Source organism: Pristiophorus japonicus, chromosome 19 (assembly GCF_044704955.1).
Source record: "Pristiophorus japonicus isolate sPriJap1 chromosome 19, sPriJap1.hap1, whole genome shotgun sequence".
Taxonomy (NCBI): Eukaryota; Metazoa; Chordata; class Chondrichthyes; family Pristiophoridae; genus Pristiophorus; species Pristiophorus japonicus.
Genome location: NC_091995.1, coordinates 45220115 through 45241582, shown reverse-complemented (window position 1 = coordinate 45241582; position 21468 = coordinate 45220115). Strand labels below are relative to the sequence as shown.

Here is a 21468-nt window from a genome sequence, read left to right as displayed (position 1 = left end):
GCCCTGGATCCCATGGGCTTATACTTTCGTGACGTGTCTGCCATGTGGGAACTTATCCAAAGCTTTGTTGAAATCCATATACACTACATCATATGCACTGCCTATCGACCCTCCTGTTTAGCTTCTCAAAAAATTCAATCAAGTTAGTCAGACACGAACTTCCCTGAACAAATCCTTGCTGATTAATCCGTGTCTTTATGAATATTCATCCTATCCTATCTTTAGGACTTTTTCCATTAATTTTCCCACCACACCTGAATCCAAAGAGCATTGTAAAATGATTGCCAAAACCTCTGCTATTTCATATTTTGCTTCGCTTAACAGCCGAGGATACATTTCATCTAGGCCTGGGTTATCCACATTCAAAGCTGCCTAACCCCTTAATATCTCGTCTCAAACTTTGTTTATTTCATTTAATATTTCACACTCCACCTCGATAGCAGTGCCTGTATCACCCCTCTCTTTTGTGAAAACATACACAAAGTATTCATTAAGAACCATACACACATCTTTTTCCTCCACACACAGATTACACTCATCGTCTCTAATAGATCCCAACCTTTCTTTAGTTATCCTCTTGCTCGTAATGTATTTATAAAACATCTTTGGGTTTTCCTTGAGTTTACTTGCCAAGAATTGTTCATGATCTCTCTTTGCTTAACCCCAACATCAATTTTAATTTCATCCCTGGAAAGTGATAAGTCCTATAGAGATTCTGCTATATAAAGCCCTCGGTATAGAAACGTAGAAATCTACAGCGCAGAAGGAGGACATTTCGGCCCATCATGTCCATGCCGCCTGACAAAAAGCCACTTGGCCCTCGGTAAGCAGAACTGAAGGTTACATATAAACCAATGAACAATGAACAATGTCGGACAGGTACAACGCACCCAGCCCAACCAGTTAGCCCCACACAACTACAACACCGCTTGCACCAAAGCATTCAACACTCCACCCCAACCGGAGCCATGTGATCACCTGAGAGAGGCAAAAAAGATTAAAACCACGGCAATTGCGGAAAAGAAATCTGGGAAAATTCCTCTCTGCCCCATCCAGGCGATGAAAACTAGTCCAGGAAATCACCTTGACCATATTCGATTCCATGCAGTACTTACCATCGTATCTGTGCCAGCCAACAAGAGGTTATCCAGTCCAGTCCCACTTACCAGCTCGAGGTCCATACCCCTGCAAGTTACGGCACTTTAAGTGCCCATCCAAGCAGCTTTTAATTGTGGTGAGGCTTTCTGCATCCACCACCCTCTCAGGTAGTGAGTTCCAGACCTTCACAACCCTCTGCTTGAAGAAGCCTTCCCTCAAATCTCCTGTGAACCCACCATCAATCACCTTAAACTATGCACGCTTGTAATTGACCCCTGCACCAAAGGAAATAGGCCGTGGCTTTCCACTATATCCAGGCCCCTTAAAATTTTGTACACCTCAATGAGGTCTGCTCTCAACCTCCTCTGTTCCAATGAGAAGAAACCCAGACTATCCAATCTCTCCTCATAGCTAAGATTCTCCATTCCGGCCAGCATTCTAGTAAATCTACTCTGCACCCTCTCTTGTGCAATCATGTCCTTCCTATAATACGGCGACCAGAACTTCACACAGTACACCAGTTGTGGCCTAACCAGAATATTATACAATTTAAACATAACCTCCTGCTCTTGTATTATTTGCCTCAGCCAATAATGGCAAGCATTCCATGTGCCTTCTTAACTACCTCATTCACCTGGCCTGCTACTTTCAGGGATCTGTGGACCAATGGTGGAGCTTTGGAGGTGTGGCCTATTCAGTTGGAGCTCTGCTGTCTTGAGAGAAGGAACTCCCTGCTGAAGCTCCTGTCTGGAAGGCCTGGAATGAGCCCTGAGACCACCCCAGGAAGAGGAGGAGAGGGCTGGCTTACTACAACTCATCATCCAGAGGGAAAGGAGGAGAGATGAAAAATGTATCAACTTTATTACTGCTACAAAGAGTTGGAGAGAGAGGGAAAAGAGCAACAACCTGTGTGGAAGGAGGGAGATTCTACAACATTCTACAGGTGGGTGTTGGTGCATTCCCCGAAAGACATTGTTTTATTGGTGGGGGGAGAAAAGAAGATTTTCTTCGAGGCCTGGAACATCGCGGGGGGTGTGTGTGTGGAAGTGTGTGGGGGTCTTGCTTACAGCTAGGCCCCACACACCACTGAAGCACCCCTCCCCCATTGCCTAGCCTGGGATAGCTGGAGCTACCTGGCTGAAGATTTACTAATCACCCTATTAAACGTCGTTGGGAGTGTGTGCCTGGGTGGCTCCAGCTGTCCCAGGTGAAGACATCTTCTCCTCCCACCCGAAGACCATCCCATAAGACTGTGCCTTGCTTTTGTTTTCCATCATCTAGGGAGTGCGCCCCAGAAAAACACCCACCCATCGCTGTGAGGGGAGACCTGCCCTCACAGCTTCCCTCTTTCCCACCCCCCACTCTCTCTCTCAATCACTCTCTCTGTCTCTCCCCTCTCTCTCTGAGAGCTCCTTTCCTCCTTAATTGGAAAACAATTAAGACAACTGAGCAGAGGGAGCAAGGCCCCTCCCCAATTGTCAACTAGGGGAGAGGTGTGCCTCATTGAGAGCTCCTCTGCTCATAAATTCAAACAAGGCCAATTTAAGACCATTAAGGCCTGTGACTCTGGGATGGGTGTAGCCCTTAAAGGGACCTCGTGATGGCGACTCCATCCACGCCGGTGGCAGGGCCAGCGAAGACTTATGCGCAGGTGGTGTCTGCATCCACGGCGCCTCCTGTGCCTCCTGCTGCCCTGCCACCATTCAGACTAATTACTAAGAAACACGGGGTCAAGAGCTACACTCACCCCACAATGAGCATCGAGAAGTGCATGCGGGCGATGGCTGGGGTAGTCGGCCCCTCGGCCATTGTCACAGCCTCCAAGATGTCTGGGAAGGCTGTATTCTTCCTGGGGTCGGAGTGGGCGATGTCCCTGGCCATCGAAAAGGGGCTCACGGTGGGTGGGACGTTCCTGCCGGTGGACCCTCTCGAGGCCACCGCGCAGAAGGTCATCATTTCAAACGTCCCGCCCTTTGTTCCCGCTGAGCACTCCTCCCTCACCTGCACCAACTGGGGGAGGTAAGGTCGGGGATCAACCCCATACCGCTCGGCCTCAGGGAGAGCAGCCTGCGCCACGTGTTCTCCTTCCGCCGCCAGCTCTTTCTCCGGCTGGCGCGGGAGGAGACAACAGAGGGATCATTTAATGTGGTGCACGAGGGGACTGCCTACCACGTCTTCTGGACGTCGGACGGCGTGCGGTGCCATGCCTGCAGAGAGGTGGGGCACGTTCACAAGAACTGCCCCGCCTCCAAGGCCGCCAAACCACCGAAGGCGGCCAAGGCTGGCGCCGCCGCCATCCCTCCTCTTAGTAGCATCCGCGTGCCGGGAGCCGTAGGTGCGCGGGCATCGTCGGGGGCCTTTGTTTTCACAGCCTCTGGCGGGGGGAGGGCGAGCGTCCGATCGGAAGGAAGGCGCGGAGGAAGGCAAAGCATCTCGAGGCGGGTCCCCTCAGTGCGCCAGAAAGTTTGACCACCGCGGTCAGCCCAACCCAGTCATCGGCGAGCGCGGGGTGCCCTGAGCCCGTGCCCGAGCCCTTGACCAATACCGCAGAGGGGCTCGGGCGCGTGCAATATAAGAAAAATGGGGGGGTGGAGCGAGAGGCCTCGGCAGACATGGAGGTCTCCCTGCCTCCGCGCACCCCCAGGAACAAAAGGAGGCGCCGCTCCAATGAGGCGGAGGGGGAACAACATCCCTCCGCGGAGGAGTCGGTACCCGCCGCGTGTCCCGCGTCCCCCACCAGCGCCCCCAAACTGCGCCGTAGACGGGAGGAATCTGTCCCCGGGGAGGGAGGGGCAGTCGAGGCTGCCCAGCCTCTGCCTCCCGGGGATGGCGTGGAGGATCTGTCTGTCGTGGTGGGTGTGGGGCCAGCGGAGGAATACGATGCTGCCGGGTTGAGCGTCCCGGGGACTGAGGAGGGCGGGGCTGAAAAGGCTGAACCTGAGTCCGCCCAGCCAATATTCAACTTCCCCCGGGACTTGCTCGACTCAGCAGAAATAAACAGTATTAACAATTTTAATGAATCTGCACACGCTGGGCCGGGAGGTGGTGGCGGGGAGGGAGAAGAACACCAACCCTCGCCCCCTACTTTGGAGCTGGAGTACTTGGAGGACCTGGAACATTACTTTGGCCAGGTCTCTCCGTGTTCCCCGGTTCCTGGGGTGGAGGAGGAACCCCTTCCGCTGTCACTTCCTGACCAAGCACCGCTTTTAAAAGAGCCCAGTGGGGACTCCTCTGTCGACGATCCTGGGTGTGGGATAGGGGCAGAGCCAGGGCCGGATGGAGCGGCCGAGCCGTTTGCCGTACCTCGTGCGGTCGATGGGCGCACCTCCCGGAGGGGGACGGGGACTCGGTGGAGTACGCGGGTGAAGATCTCGAGTCCATCGCCAGTGAGGCAGTGGATCTCCTCATGCCCGCCGCTGAGACCCCCTCATTCCCATAGAGGAACACCGGGACTTTTTGGTCCAGAGCCAGGTTCGCCGCAACCGAACCCATCTGGCCCTGGAAAGATGGTCCGAGCTGGGGCTGCTCATCGCTTCCGTCCACGTCGCCGCTAAAACCATGGCCGCGGGCGGGCCCTTATCAAAGGCGCAAGGCCTTGAGCTGCGCCGGCTCAAAAAGTTCCTCGCTGAGCTGCTGAAGGAGTGGAGGTCAACAAATGACTCCACTCCACCCCCCACAATAGGTTAGGTAGAGGTTGCACTATGCTTTTGTCATGAAGATAACCATAGCCAGCCTCAACATCAAAGGCGGCAGAGAGGCACACCGTAGATTTAACAATTTTTCGCTCCTGCGGGAGGGGAAATATGCGATGTGCTTCCTGCAAGAAACCCACTCCGTTCCGGGAGACGAAGCCATGTGGCTCCTGGAATGGCAAGGAGAGGTCCGCATGAGCCACTTCACTACCACTTCTTGTGGGGTGGCCATCTTGTTGGTCCCACATTTTCAGCCAGAGATCTTGGGGGTGCAGGAGTCCATGCCAGGCCGCTTGCTGCACGTCACGGTTCACCTGGGGGACGTGCCGCTCCATCTCGTGAACGTGTACGCCCCTCAGCCCGGACCGCAGCAAACGCGCTTCTTCGAAGAGGTGTCCGCTCTTCTTGGCTCCATCGACGTCGGCGACTGCATTGTCCTCGGGGGGGATTTTAACTGCATCCTCGAGGCGAGGGACCGCTCCAGTGCCCCGCAGAGCATGACGGCGATGGAGAAGTTGAGGGACCTGGTCGGGTCCTTCGACTTGGTGGACATCTGGCAAAATCTCCACCCCGACTCCAGCGCCTATACTTGGGTGAGGCCTGTGTCCCGGCGGCCTCCATGCGGCCGGTGCCGTGTTCGGACCACCACCTGGTGTGGGCGGAGCTCGCTTTGCTCCGCGCGAGGACGGGGTCCGCGTACTGGCATTTTAACAACCAGCTGCTGGAGGACGTGCGGTTCCAGGACTCGTTCCATCGTTTCTGGGCCGACTGGAGAAGGAAGCAGGGGGGCTTCCCCTCCTTGAGGCTATGGTGGGACGTGGGCAAGGCTCACATCCGCGTCTTCTGTCAAGAGTATGCGAGGGGGTCGACCAAGAGGCGGGCGGCCAGGGTCGAGCACCTAGAAAAAGAGGTGCTCGAACTGGAGTCCCGTCTCGGTCAAGTCGTCCAGGACCCGGCCCTGCGGACGGTGTACGAAGCGAAGAAGGCCGCGCTGACGGACCTGCAGCTCGTCGGGTCCCGAGGCGCGTTCATGAGGTCGCGGATCCGGTTCCTGCGGGATCTGGACCGCGGCTCCCCCTTCTTCTACTCGCTGGAAAAAAGACAGAGTGTCCGTAAGCAGCTCTTGATGCTGTTGGCTGACGACGGCTCTCTCATCTTGGATCCGGAGGGCGTCAACAACAGGGCCTGTGAATATTACGGGGCTCTGTTCTCTCTGGAGCCGTCCAGCGAGGAAGCACGTAGAGTTTTGTGGGAGGACCTTCCGAAGGTCAGCGCGGAAGGCGCCGAAAATCTGGAAGCTCCACTAAGCCTGGCGGAGCTGACCAGTGCCCTCGCCTGGCTTTCGAGGGGAAAAGCCCCGGGGCTGGACGGGCTGACCATGTTCCACAGGGCGTTCTGGGACGTCCTGGGGGGCGACTACATGCGGGTCCTGGGGGAAAGTCTGGCGACCGGAGAGATGCCCCTCTTTTGGCGCAGGGCAGTCATTGTCCTGCTGCCGAAGAAGGATGATTTCCGCCTCCTTAAGAACTGGCGCCCGGTCTCCCTCCTCAGCACGGACTACAAAATCTTCGCCAGGGTGATGTCTGCTCACCTTGGCGCCGTGCTGGACCACATCATCCACCCCGACCAGTCCTACACGGTCCCGGGCCGGACAATCCACGAAAACTTCCACCTGGGCGGGACCTCATCCATCATTCCCAGGAGGCTGGTCTGTCGGTCGCCTTCCTATCTCTCGACCAAGAGAAGGCGTTCGACAGGGTGGATCACGATTATCTGTTCGGAACTCTGCGCGCTTTCGGGTTCGGGATGCATTTTGTCGCTCGGATCCGACTTTTGTACGCCGCCGCGGAGTGTCTGATAAAGGTTAACGGGTCATTGACGGCGCCCCTTCGCTTTGGGAGAGGGGTGCGCCAGGGATGCCCCATGTCCGGCCAGTTATATGCCATCTGCGTGGAGCCTTTCCTGCGCCTCCTGCGGACGAGGTTGACGGGACTGGCTCTGCAAGGGCCGGGCATGGAGGTCGTCCTCTCGGCTTACGCCGATGACGTGCTCCTCGTGGTAGAGGATCCCGCTGACCTGCGGAGGATGCGTGAGTGCCAGGAGATTTACTCGGCCGCGTCCTCCGCCGGGATCAACTGGGAGAAATGTTCCGGACTCCTGTTAGGTCAGTGGCGGGTGGACTCCCTGCCGGAGGAGCTCAGGCCTTTTGCCTGGAGCACGACCCATCTCCTCTATCTGGGAGTCTACCTTAGCCCCGACGAGGAAGCCTGGCCGGCGAACTGGCAAGAGCTGGAGGCCAAGGTCGCCGGTCGCCTAGGGCGCTGGACAGGACTGCTCCGAGTGCTGTCCGACAGGGGTCGAGCGCTAGTCATAAACCAGCTGGTGGCCGCCATGTTGTGGTACCGGCTGGTCACTTTGACCCCTCCCCCTGCGTTTGTCACCAAGATACAGAAGAAGCTGGTGGACATCTTCTGGAACAACAGGAAGCACTGGGTCTCTGCCGTGGTCTTGAGTCTCCCGCTTGGGGAGGGCGGTCAGTCGTTGGTGTGCGTCAGCACCCAGCTCACGACTTTCTGTCTTCAGACCCTGCAGAGATACATTTATGTCGAGCACCCTCCTAGGTGGCGTGCTCTGGCGACGTATTTCTTCCGTCAGCAGCACGGCCTCAACTACGACACGCAGCTCCTGTTTGTGAACTTGGGGGGAGTCAGGACCACCCTCCGGGAGCTGCCTGTCTTTTACAAGGAACTCACCAGGGTCTGGAACAAACTCTCCACCAAGCGCAGCTCTCCACCGGCTGGAGTGGCGGCTGTCCTGCAGGAGCCGCTGCTCGGAAATCCGTACCTCCACGATCGAGGTTTTAGGTGGCGGTCGGACGAGAGGGCTGTGGCTGGTGAGGTGACCAGGGTCAGGGACCTGCTCAATGGCGGAGGAGCGGGCTGGATGGCGCCAGACACGCTGGCACAGTGCCTAAATTCCGCCAACGTCCGCCGCGCAGCCGATGTCATCGAGTCGCTAAAAACAGCTCTGGGCCCTGACTCCGTTTGGTGCATCGAGGAGGCTCAAGCACGTGGGGAGATCCCATCCGAACTGACCCCTGTCCGGACGGAATTCCTCATCGGCGCCAAACCCCGGAACCTCCCTCGGGAGCCGGTGCCTCACAACTTGAGCCGTCTCGAGGAAATCCCCTCCGTGCCTTTCAGTTCCGCGCGGAGTGGTTTCCTGTACGGGCTGCTCCTGCACACTCTCAACTTTGCCATCCTCGCCTGCCGTCCGGACACGCCATGGCGTACCATCTTGCCATCTGGAGGAGGCGGGGGTCCCCGATGGAGGGCACGCTATGTGGGAGTCCTCCCAGTATTTATCGGGGACTTGGCCTGGAGGGTGGTGCACGGAGCAGTGCCGTGCAATAAATTTTTAAGCCGGTTCACGGGCTCCCAGGCCGCCTGCAATTTCTGAGGTCTGGAAGAGTCCGTGTTCCATGTTTTTATTGAATGCACGAGGTTGCAGCGCCTGTTTTATTATTTAAAGGGGCTGCTCCTGAAATTCTGGCTGCACTTCAGTCCCACACTCCTGATCTTTGGGCACCCTGTGCGGAGGGGAGCGGGTAGGTCCAAGGGCCTCCTCGTAGGACTGCTCCTGGGCACGGCCAAGGGTGCCATCAGCCGGTCCAGGCAGCGGGCGGTCGAGGGGGTCATTCAACCTGACTGCCTGCCTCTCTTCCGCGCGTACATCTGCGCCATGGTGTCCTTGGAGATGGAGCAGGCGGTGTCCACCGGTACGCTCGCGGCCTTCCGCGAGAGGTGGGCACCAGAGGGACTGGAGTGCATCATCACGCCCGGCAACCAAATTTTAATTTGATTTTATGTTTTAAAGTTTAATTTGTTTTAATTGCCGGTGTTTTTAGTGTCCCCCTCCCCTTTTGTAGGGAGCACTTGTAGGGAAAAATATATATGATTTTAGTGCCCAAAAAAAAAACTTTAAAAAAAATCAAACAAACAAAAAAAATGCAAAAAAAAAAAAGGGCCTTGTAAATGTTTGGTGCGTCCCCCAGATCAGGGGGCCACGATTTACTGTTTTCGTTACTGCCAAAAAAGTTCTGTGGACAAGCACTCCAAGGTCCCTCTATTCATCTATCCTTCCAAATGCCCTACTGTTTAATGTGTATACCCTTTCCTTGTTCGCCCTCCCAGAGTGCATTACCTCAAACTTCTCCAAATTAAATTCCATTTGCCATTACTCTGCCCACCTCACCAGTAGATTGCTATCCTCCTGAAGTCCAGGACTTTCCTCTTCATTATCAACCACAGCCAATTTCAGTGTCATCTGCAAATTTCTTAATCATACTCCCTATATTCAAATTAAGATAATTGATATGTACCACAAAAAGCAAGGGACCCAGTACTGAGCACTGCGGAACCCAATTGGAAATATTCTTGCATTCATAAAAACATCCATCGACCATTACAATTTGCTTCCTACCTCTAAGCCAATTTTGGAACCAACTATCCACTTTGCCCTGGATCCCTTTGTGACTAGTCTACCATGCAGGACCTTATCAAAAGCTTTGCTAAAGTCCATGTACACGACATTATATGCACGACCGTCATCGACTCTCCTGGTTACCTCCTCAAAAAATTCAATCAGATTAGTCAAACACGATCTTCCTTTAACAAATCCGTGCAAACTGTCCCTAATTAATCCTTACCTTTCCAAATGTAGACTTATCCTGTCTTTCACGATTTTTTCCAATACTTTTCCCACCACTGAAGTTAGGCTGACAGGACTGTAATTACTCGGCATATCCCTTGCTCCCTTCTTATCAAGGGTACCACGTTAGCAGTCCTCCAATCCTCTGGCACCATGCTCATATGCAAATAGGACTGGTAAATGATGTTCAAGGCCTCTACTATCTGTCGTAAGCTTCCCTTTTTTTTCTTTATGTTACCCTGTATGATCGTAGACATCCAGAGGGCTCTAGTATTAGTCCCACCCTTTTTCTTTAAGGGCACATATTTGGCCTGAACCCTCCGGATCTCCTCCTTGAATGCCTTCAACTGCTCTGAGAGATCGATGATCGACTTCCTTCGATTCCTCATCTCCGGAACATTGTGATTCTCACCGTTGCTGTCTTGCATTATCCTGAGCAGAATAACAGCTGCTAAAATATGTCTGATGTTCAAAATATTGAGGAGAAAAACCAAAACAAATGGAGCAAATGGGGTTAAAATGCTGTCCAACCGGTGATAGGCCATCCAGGCAGGAGAGGTATCGAAGCTGAACTGAACAGTACAGAACCACCAGGTATTGTGAATTATTTCCCGGGGTTCATATGTAAAATAAATGGGAATATTTTCTAAAAAGCTCAGTCCACAAACTGTCATTACAACGATAGCTGCGGTTATTTCGGTACAATATTTAATTCTCAAATTCCGGCAACAAATGGCTACAAAGCGATCAAAGTTGAAAGTCACTGTGAACCAGACAGAACAGTCAATGACACAATCAATCAGAGAGAGATTGATTCAGCAGATGGAAGTATAGTTCAGGAATGAATATGGGAAATAAATATAGTTGATCGCATACAGTATCACGTCAAATATCATGACCAGGAGATCCGCGATTGCCATGGCGATCAAATAGCGAGTGATGAATTTGGAGCGACCTAACTTTCCCCATGAGAGAATCACAATCGGCAATAAATTAGCTGCAAGAGAAAAGAAGTGAAAGTGACTGACTGTGGATGTAAGACTGGGATGAGAAGCGTGTGTAAAATCACACCGATTTGTCTATTTCCGTTGCTGTCGCTCAATCCTTGCTTTTTTCACAGTGTTTAAACGGGAAAATCCTGGCAACGCGATTGCAGTATGGGGACACACTGTCTAATTTATGATGGCAATTAATTCAAGGAAACAATAAACTGAGGTGGCATGAAGTGATTCTCTCCAGATTGCATCAGTTTATATCCACACAGTTGCAAAGATCGTCACCACCGATTCAGAGAACACACATAGGTGGTTAATGTTAGTGTGCCGATAGTGTGAAACAGGCCAAAGCCGATCCGTGATCTGTTATACAGCTCTCCCGATATTTCATAAATCTGTCTTCACCACTGTTCACTCTATCGCGTTGTCGTAGACTTGATGCCTTTACTACAAATAGTCTGATTGATAAGGCTCTGTAATCTAATCATGTGAGGATTCACAGTGTAATAATCAGTGCTCGCATTAACAAGCACATTGTGGTTCATTTTAACTTTGGGCCATTGTGTAAAATGGATGCTGTCAAATTATCCATCCTTTATACACCGTTGCCCATTGTCCATCCACTGGAGTCAATGGTCGGGGAATCGGGCGAGCGCAAAATGGGCGGTCAATTCGACTTTGCCCATTTTTTAGTGAATGCCCAAAGTTGAAACAACCCTGATTGAAATCACTGCCCATAGCTGCTTTTTGGGGAAACTAGTACTGGGTAATGTTCTTGCCAGCGTCACCCACATCCCAGGAACAAAGTAACACATTTGTCTTTCATCAAATGCGGATGGTGTTCCTGACGCACATTTCTCAAAACTCAGCATTAAACACGTGTTGGCCTCCTGGCTGGATGGTGATGGAGGATTGCGGGATATGCCGAACCATGAGGTTAGATACTGTGGTGGTAAACAATGTCACTGCAAATTTGACCACCGAGCCTCGTGGACACCCAGAGTAGGAATATACCGAACAGTGGTGGTGCCACAGGTCACGATGGAGTATCTCGTCATTTTGTAGACGAGACTTTGGGTAAATATTAATTTGCATTGTTGGAAGTGAACAGACCAGTGTTGCACCCCAGCCGATTGTACTTCTCATAGACTTCACTCGGAGTGAATTTTCAGCTTTACTGCCGGGCAGAAACCGGCTTTTAGTGATCAGCCGCCTGTTTACACAGCCCTGGACTTTATTTTCCTTTGATTTCAATGTAAACGAAAATCGAGTGAGTTTTAAAAGAACGCTACAGTCTGTTTTCATAACTAAAAGCAAAAATCCACGTAATGTATACTGAAGTCAGACTGGGTGTAATATTAGCTTTGAGCAATGCTGTAAACCGGGGGATATCCAACTCACCTCCCATTATACACCCCGTCCGATCCCCCCTTTTCATTGGCTTTAATGGAACGATAATTGTAATTACTGACTGCGTGAACACATCGGAACAGAAATGGATATTGTTGCAGATTTTGACTTGCTGTGATGGTGTAAAACGGGTGATAGCGAATCGGCAGCAGGTTTTGCATTTCTCCCAATTCTTAATTCAATTGAAGTCAATAGAAATAAAAACCAGGAGAGATGTAAAGCAGACGGCTCATTCCTTATCACCCACTTTCCTCCATCACACAAATTCTAGAACTACCTCAATGTGCTGGTTCTTGGACCTCTGAAATCCATGGTGATGGTGTGCCTACACTGGGGTATAGTAGGAAATTCTGGAATGGTCAGATATGTCCACATCAGAATAGTGTCAGACTTTCTGCAGAACGTGAGGTTGTTGGTTTCCAACAACATTGAGTCTATTAGAACATAAGAACAAACGTATTAGGAGCACGAGTAGGGCAGACGCTGATTTTCAACCTCAACTCCACTGTCTCGTCCAATTCCCAGATCCCTTGATTCCTTAAAGGCACAGATACACACAGGAAGTGATCGAGTCAGTAGTATACAGCTGAGCAGCCCCGGGGATATGCTGAGATGTTGGATTTCAGCAACAACAGGCGCTGGGAGGAGAGGATGGAAACCGGGTTTGGCCTGATATATACCAAGTGCGAGGAAAATAAATGTGTACTAACATCTCAGTTGGCGTTGGGAATGGCTATGGGAAATTATGGCCGTCAAATTCTAAGGATTTGGAAGGCAAAAGCGAATCTTCCCGCCGGCTGTGTTGCCGGAATTTGGAGCGGGACCCGGTAACACCCATCGGATCAATGGCACATAGCCCTGCCTAAAGCCGATTTATTTTAGAAATATGGAACATGCCCCTAATGCTCATCACCTTTTTGGATATTTCACCATTTGGTCAACGATGAATTTTGCTGCGATTTATATTAAAATTATGATATACATTCAGATTGTTTTCCAAAGGGATTGCGATTCTCACAGCAACAGACACTGGGGTTGCGAGGGGGTGTTTGGTGGATGGCGGGAAGAGCTCACAGTTTTGAAAAGAAAAGTTAGATTGTCCACTTTGTGTTACTAGAATGCTATTTAAATAAACTTTCCAAACGTGTTCCCGAAATTAACAATGCCAGCTGGAAGTGAGATCGCTGAACCCAGTGAGGGCAGCGATTTCAGCCATTACAATTGTCTCAGCTCCCTTCCATTATTTTTGGAAATCTTCTCCGCTTCTCTCTTTGAAATGATATTAGCGGCCCCTCATAAAAAGATTTTTACAGTACGACAGCTGCAGAACAAATGCAGCGAGCAGCGCCAGCCCTTATACATGGCCTTCTTCGACCTTACAAAGGTCTTTGACATTGTCAACCGCGAGGGTCTATGGAGGTCCTCCTCCATTTCGGATGCCCCTAACATTTTGTCACCATCCTCTGCCTGCTCCACGATGACATGCAGGCCGTGATCCTTACCAATGGATCCATCGCAGACCCAATCTACGTCCGGACCGGGGTCAAACAGGGCTGCGTCATCACCCCAACCCTCTTCTCAATCTTCCTCGCTGCCATGCTCCACCTCACAGTCAACAAGCTCCCCGGTGGAGTGGAACTAAACTACAGAACCAGTGGGAACAATGTTTAACCTTCACTGTCTCCAGGTCGGGTCCAAGTCCACCCCAGACTTTGTCATTGAGCTACAGTACGTGGACGGCACCTCTGTCTGCACACATAGAGAGGCTGAACTCCAAGTCATAGTCAACGTATTTACTGAGGCATACGAAAGATGGGCCTTACACTAAAACTCCGTAATACACAGGTCCTCCACCAGCCTGTCCTTGCCGCACAGCACTGCCCCCCAATCATCAAGATCTACAGCCCGAGCTGGACAACATGGCCCATTTCCCATACCTGCGGAGCCTCTTATCAGCAAGTACAGACATTGACAACGAGATTCAACACCGCCTCCAGTGTGCCAGTGCAGCCTTTGGCCACTGAGGAAAAAAGTGTTCGAAGACCAGGCCCTCAAATCTGCCACCAAGCTGGTCTACAGGGCTGTAGTAATAACCGTCCACCTGTATGGCTCAGAGACATGGACCATGTATAGTAGACACCTCAAGTCGCTGGAGAAGTATCGCCAACGATGTCTCTGCAAGATTCTGCAAATCCCCTGGGAGGACAGACACAGCAACGTTAGCGTCCTCGACCAGGCCAACATCCCCAGCATTGAAGCACTGACGACACTTGATTAGCTCCGCTGGGCAGGCCAGACACGAGACTTCCAAAGCAAACGCTCTACTCAGAACACCTTCACGGCAAATGAGCCAAAAGTGGGCAGAGGAAACATTACAAGGACACCCTCAAAGCCTCCCTGCAAAAGTGCAACATCCCCACTGACACCTAGGAGTCCCTGGCCAAAGACTGCCCTAAGTGGAGGAAGTGCAGCTGGGAGGGGGCTGAGCACCTCAAGACTCATCACAGAGTGCATGCAGAAACCAAGCGCAGGCAGCGGAAAGAGCTTGCCGCAAACCAGTCCCACCCACCCTTTCGCTCAATGTCTCCTGTTGGATTGTTCAGCCAGCTAAGAACTCACTTTTAGAGTGGAAGCACGTCTTCCTCGATTCTGAGGGACTGCCTATGATGATGATAATTTGTGCATGTTGGGAAAGATTCATGGAATTTGTTTGCTGTGATGCTGTAACAACATTTTTTTTTGAGTTTTACATTGCATGTTTTCAAATAGGAAGGGAAAATATGATTATGTATTAACCAAACTGCATCATTGCTAGAATTCTATTGTTGCTATTATGAAAAATCGCCACGCCAGTGATGATATTTACTGTACAGACCTGATAGTCTGTGCAAGAAGAAACATCAATTCTGATGGGATTTCTTTGCATTTTTATGCCTTAGTTGGAAAAAATGATGTTTAGTGAAGAGAACAGCCTAGTTTTAAAGCGAATGGATATGGACTCAGACCCGATGTAGTCGACTAATTTCATCTCTCTAGTTGTAGATCAAAGAAGGCAACTTTAGTGGAAGGAACCCAGATATGTAGACCAATATATTGCCTCACAAGCAATGGAGTCAGTCCACATCTCGTTTTGTTGACTTTAAATTAATTTCCATTGTGACTTAACTTCTTAATTTTGCCTTCTCTTTAATGCTGACTTGAGATCTGAACTCCGGGTTTACATAGAATTACATAAAATATACAGCACAGAAATCGTCCATTCGGTCGAATCAGTCCATGCTGGCGTTTCGGCTCCAGTCAAAACCGCTTTCATCCTTCCTGATCGAAGTCAATCAGCAAAACCCTCCATACCTTTCTCCCTCGTATGCTTATCTAGATTTCCCTTAAATGCCTCCATATTATTCGCCTCTCACTCTATCAAAATATTTCCTAATTTCAAAGCCCTCTGTTAGGAAACACAAGTAGAAGGAGACCCAGCCTGTTCATCATTTCCTGATTTGAATAACCTCGCAGTTCTTGTATTATCCTTGTATTTTTTTGCACACTCTCCAGTGCTGCTATATTCTTTTTTAAGATATGATGACCAAAGATGTGCAGAGTACTCCAAGTGCTGTCGAATCAAGGTTCCATATAAGTTTAGCATAACTTCCCCTTGTTTTCAATTCTATCCCGCTAAAAAATAAACCAGAGTGCTTGGTTTGCTTTTATTATGGCAGTATTGTCCTGCCTCATAACTTTTTGTGATTTGTGCATTTGTACTCCCAGACTCCTTTGTTCAACTACCCCATTTAGATTCTTATTTTCCAAGCAATATTTCACCTCCTAATTTTTCTTACCCAAATGTGAAATCTCACACTTATCTGTTAAAATTAATTTGGCAATTAAATGACTGCTACACATTTATGATGTGTTCTTGTAATTTGTTGCAGTCTCTCTCAGCAGTTACTATCTCCTCGCAGAATGTGTTGTCGTCCGCAAATTTAGAAATTGAGCTTTTGATTCCAAAGTCTAAATCGTTAATATAAATTATGAGCAAACGTTGTATATTCATAGCTTGGGGAAAAAATGGCAGTTCAGTCAGGACCTTAACACTGAAAGAATAAAATGCACAGGGGATTATTTACAGAATTAATCAGTTGTGGGGAACAGTTGGCTGTTTCAACAGATAACTACATGTGTTACTGACGGGAGTGGAGCTTGAGGGATATCGAAACCGCTGTAGAGTTTAGATCAATTGAAAGCAACAAATATATTTGTCGAATTGATATTATTTCGGATCTGAAAAATTGTTTTGTATTTGTTCAGGTCCGATATCGCATGTCTTACAATGTCGCAAAAGTTAATAATACCCAAGCATCTTTGATCTCCGACAATATGACATCTCATATGGGGACCCGATGATAGCCCCATTTGCTTTTGGAGATTCCTGTTTGCTGCTATCAATTGAACAACTTCTCCTCGTTTACGATGGATGTAATTGCATTTTAGTTCTGTGAAGCAATTTAACTCATTTCAGTAAATTAGCAATGAGAGCCAGGGTCACTTAATCACATTCTTCAATTGCTCTCTGAATTTGCTCTGGGACACTGCATAAATAAACATGTTAGTGCAAGAACTCAAACACCTCAACATGTATCCAGATAGTTCTGCAATGGTGAAAGAGTCGCTGTAATCTACTTCTAAAAATTGAGTACTTGTAAATTGCACACATATGAAAACTATAAAAATTACCATCCATAACAATATAAATCTGCCAGATATAGCGAGCAGTAAAATGATCGATTTCCTTCGGTTTTCTATCTCTGGATCACTGTGATTCTGAACCTTGATGTTTCCTCGGAGTCCCGTCCTCACTCTATTGGCCAATACAATGTGCCTGATGGTCAGGGCATTCAGCAGCATGATCAACACAAATGGAGCCAATGGGGTTAAAATGGTTTCCAACCACAAAAATGCTACCCATATGGGTAAGGTGTAGGAACTTGATTTTACATAGCAGGACCATGGTACATTGTCAATTATTTCCCGTGGTTCATATACAAAGTAGATTGGAATATTTTCTAATATGTTTAATGAACACACCACTGCTATCACCACAGCCGCAGTTTTTTTGGTGCAATATTTTGTTCGCAACGTTTGATAACAAATAGCGACACATCGATCAAATGTGAAAGCCACCGTTAGCCAGACAGAGCAATCAATGGAAACAAAAAGTAAGGCGAGATTGAGACTACAAGTCGAAGTATAGTTCAGGAATGAATATGGAAAATAAGAATCTTTAATCTCATGCAGAATCACTTCAAATATCAGGACCATTAGATCAGCCGCTGCCATGGCCACCAGGTAACGGCTGATGCATTTGGAGAGACCGCACTTTCCATGGGAGAGAATGACGATTGTCACCAAATTAGCTGCAAAAAAGAGGAAATCAAATTACTAACGCTCCCTAACCTGACAGGATGATCAGTCGAGAAAAATTTGTATAAAATTCATGGAAAGATTTCTTATCACTCAAATCTCTCTCTCTTTATTTCTCCCAATCGATCAGATGATACTAGCAATTCTTCGAAGATACGTTTATTCAGGCGTACACGTCGCTAACATATTCTGAGTTACTTCAAAGGAACAAAATGCTGCAGTGAATGGTTTGATTTTCAACTTTCTACCGGGCCAACAATGGGCTTTTCCGACTGGCGGCCACAATTGAATCCACCTGAGTTTCATTTTCTTTCACTTCAACATAAAGGAATGTCCAGCTAGGTGCAACACGGGCGGCTGATTTGCTTATCCCTGTCCCTCCAGACACATCACGGTGAAGCTTTTCATCTGTCCTTCCTGGTGTAAACCGGCGTTGTGGAGCCACTGACAGACAATATCGGATGGCCAAACCCTGATCGCCAGTTTTAAGCGAAACTTCAGATTGAAAATTTACCCCAGTATCTGCTTATTGCAAATATCCTCAATAATCATGCAATGTAGGTTTCAGGGCAACAGCACGATTCTGATTGTAATATTCAATCGTTCAATCTTTGGGGAGCAGGTTCCAATTCCTACCAGGTGTCCTTCCCGTGCTTTTCCTCAGCAAATGACCAGAAAATAAAGCTTTCTCAGTGACACATTGCTTCATATGCACAATATAATAAGAAACATTTTATTATGGATTGTGTCCCAACTATATGTCACCCGAATATCTTACATCAAAGCAACCAGTTAAATAACGAGCGATATGTGAGTCTGAGCATGGACAGAGAGAATTTGATGATATATCCGATATTATTAGAAATGTGGACACTGGTTTGCCTCAGATGCAAACCTTTAAAGCGCATTTGTAATTTAGTTTATTAATATTGTACAAGAGTTATTAATACAAATGGCGCTCCGGAAATAATAACTATGCTGTGCAAATAAACGCAGGATCACCGAGGGGGTAATGCGGGGGCCGCCCATTATCTGCCCGCTCGATGTCCATTTCCTTAGACCAATGGAGCTGAATATTGGGAGGGGTATATAATAGGCCATTCCGCCCAAGGATGTCTACCCCCAAATACCTGCTGCTACTCGAGATGACCGCCTTAAAGAATTTCTCAACATTACTCCCAGATGTATTTCGAGCTGTGTATTTCAATCAAAGTGTAAATATTGTCCACCATTTACGGCAAATAAACTGTTCTTTAGCGTCTAGTCTTAGCCGAATAATGTAAAAATCAAAAGCTCTTGTCTCAGACCCAAATCACAAATAGGAGCGGATATTTAAGCTTTTGGAACTGCACCTTGTAGAAACATAGAGCAGGAAATCTCTCTGACAATATGGACAACCCATATAATTACCATCTCATAATAGATCTATTTCCTGTTTTACGCCTGATGTATGAACTAACTTCAGTAACAAACAATGTTTAAAAAAAATCTACCGACAGATGAATTAATGTTTATTATTGCTTTGAATTATTTATTTCTTAGGTTAGCAAACGGGGAGAAAGAACAAGCAGCAAAGAGGGAACTTCTCACATTTAACACATGGATGATAATGTAAAAAACAGGCGCCTTGCCCATTGTAAACCCCACGTGACCTTCATCGCATTGTTGGAGGTGGAAGTGACCAGGGCATCAGGGATGTAGTGTGTGCAGCAACATTATTGAATACAATTACTGGGGAGGGATCGGCAGATCTCCTCTGATAACCTTAACCCTTTACACTGTTTCTCCCGGATTACAATGATATTTTTTCGAGGCTGTGGTGGGACTTTAGAGCAGACCAGTGGACATTCTATTGGAGTCACTCTATTTCTACCATACACAGAAACGTGGGATAGGTTGTAGTCTTCATCGCCTGGGCATTAAACATCAGCCCGCTCTGTGGGATAGAAATTGGTTTTGGGCAGTAGCGTTCAACAGGATGGTATCGCATCGGTCGCCTGTTATACCCCTCGCTTGATATTGAGTTCTATTGAAGTCAATGGAACTGAATATCGAAGGGTGTGAGAGGCATACACGATAGATAATGAGGGGGCTCGACAAGGTGGATGCAGAAAGGATATTTGCACTCATAGGGGAAACTAAAACTAGGAGACATATTCTTAGAATAAGGGGCGACCCATTTAAAACCGAGATGAGGAGTTATTTCTTCTCTCAGAGGGTTGTAAATCTATAGAATTCTCTGCCCCAGAGAGCTGTGGAGGCTGGGTCATTGAATATATTTAAGGCAGAGATAGTCAGATTTTTGAGCGATAAGGGAGTAATGGATTGTGGGGAGCGGGCAGGAGGTGGAGCTGAATCCATGATCAGTCATGACTTTATTGAATGGCGGAGCAGGCTCAAGGGGCCAAATAGCCTACTCCTGCTCCTATTTCTTATATTATTATCTTCTTATCTTCTGCTAGCAACACTCTACCCCTGTAGATAAGAAGTCAAATGTGTTAGCTGTGGCCACAAGTATTATCAGAAATCGCCCGAATTCCGTCCATTGATAGTAATGGAGGACAATCCGCTGTTTTTAGGGAAACATGTCCTCCGCAGAGGATTTGGCATTTTGTGCTTAGCCCAGACGATGCAGAACACCCCGGCTGTAAAGACTAAAATCTATCCCATGGTTACCAGAGAAATCACCACTTGCATTTAGAATTACAACAATGCAGCAACAGCTGGACGCGCTTTAGTAGCACTTATCTCGTTTTGTTTTGCAGCCTCAGAACTGACTCCAGCTTAAAGTAACACAATATATCACAGTTTCAGAATCAAGCGCTTCAGGTTCTCCATAAGCTCTATTACCGAATAGTTGCCAGCAATCAATGACTTCGCCTGACACAAACATATAGTGGCCATTGCACCCACGGGTTTCTATGGCCAGTAGCAGCAATAGAAACTCATTGCTGCCGTCCCAACTCGGAAAATTAGTGGCCATGGACACAAATTATATTTCGGTTGACTTCCCCCCGCACCAGTCCGCGCTTCACAAATGTGACTCAAAATGACAAGGTGTTTAGACCAAAATGTATACCATAGTCTATAGTTATGTTATAAATACACCAACAACTTCGAGTTTCGTCCTAAGAGATTTCTGCATGCAAGGCATGCCAGATGTAAGTGGTGAAATTGTTCTTCGCCAGTAGCGCAAAATAAACTCACAGCGAATAGACAGTGTGCTTCACAATGCGCAGATTTCTCTCAAAGAAAACCAACATCAGACCGGGTGTAAAATAAGCGGCGCATTCCCTCCGAGTCCGTCTCGCGCTGCTGAGGAAGACCAATTTCAGCGCCTGAGGTTCAGTTTCCAACCTTGTTTACCCGCTGCTGGCTAGCTGCATGCGGCGGAAAGGCGCCCGGAGCTGCTGCCGGTTGGGAAGTGCGGGGAACCATTCGGCTCCGATGCTAATCTGCTAATGGGCGGGATGCAATCCAAGGAGGTGACAATACGCCAGCAGCGCGCCGGAGTGTTTTGTGGGGCACGGAAGGATACCTTCAGTTTCTTCTGGGTTCACAAATATACAACAGAAAATTTCCTTTGTCTTTTCTTGAGCAGCCTCCTGAAATCCCTTTAACAATTGCTGGTTTGGTAATTCTAATACCTGTCTTAGACACAAAACTACAAGACTGTCCTTTAAGTCCGAGACATATCTACTGAATTGTGAATTTAAGTAGTCAGAGTAAATTGTGCTTCTACTGAGGTTGTTACATTAAAAATATGACAGAATCTTGGAGTCATTTGGTTTACTTCTCTGATGCCGATAATCAGTTTCTGCAAATCAAACAGATCAAAACAAACAGGTAATATCATTACACGACAGCAGGAACAGTGATACAGTGAAGCACTGTTAAAGATGAGCATTAACTGATTGTAAGAGGCTTACAAACTTACCAGGAAGACCAACTATTGCAAGAATCGGATAGTAAATGTTTTCTATCTGTATGATTATCGGCCTTTCCATTGTGTGAGAAAAACGAAGTTGCCATTTTGTGTTGAAAAACTTCTGCTTTCAAATTCAGGTCGTATTTATATCTTAGAGAAACCTCAACTGACACATGGACATTACACAATAATTCTCATTAGTTACTATCATTTGAAC

At 48.3% G+C, this 21468-nt stretch overlaps 1 protein-coding gene across 1 annotated transcript; it reads right to left on the bottom strand.

The window, feature by feature from the left end:
- Window positions 1–16444: 16444 nt before the first annotated feature.
- Window positions 16445–21330, bottom strand: LOC139230441 (probable G-protein coupled receptor 139). Its single transcript, XM_070862275.1, has 2 exons — window positions 21261–21330; window positions 16445–17316 (listed from the first exon to the last, which is right to left on the bottom strand). Exons 1-2 carry the CDS (start codon window positions 21328–21330, stop codon window positions 16445–16447), a joined length of 942 nt encoding a protein of 313 aa, XP_070718376.1.
- Between the last annotated feature and the right edge of the window lie 138 nt (window positions 21331–21468).

What these genes read in the sequence shown, in the direction of transcription:
- LOC139230441 (XM_070862275.1), bottom strand. Translation starts at nt 21,330, where the DNA reads ATGGAAAGGCCGATAATCATACAGATAGAAAACATTTACTATCCGATT. An exon ending in TGCAATAGTTGGTCTTCCTG is followed by an intron (nt 17,317 to 21,260) that starts GTAAGTTTGTAA and finishes TCTTTTTTGCAG; the next exon opens with CTAATTTGGTGACAATCGTC.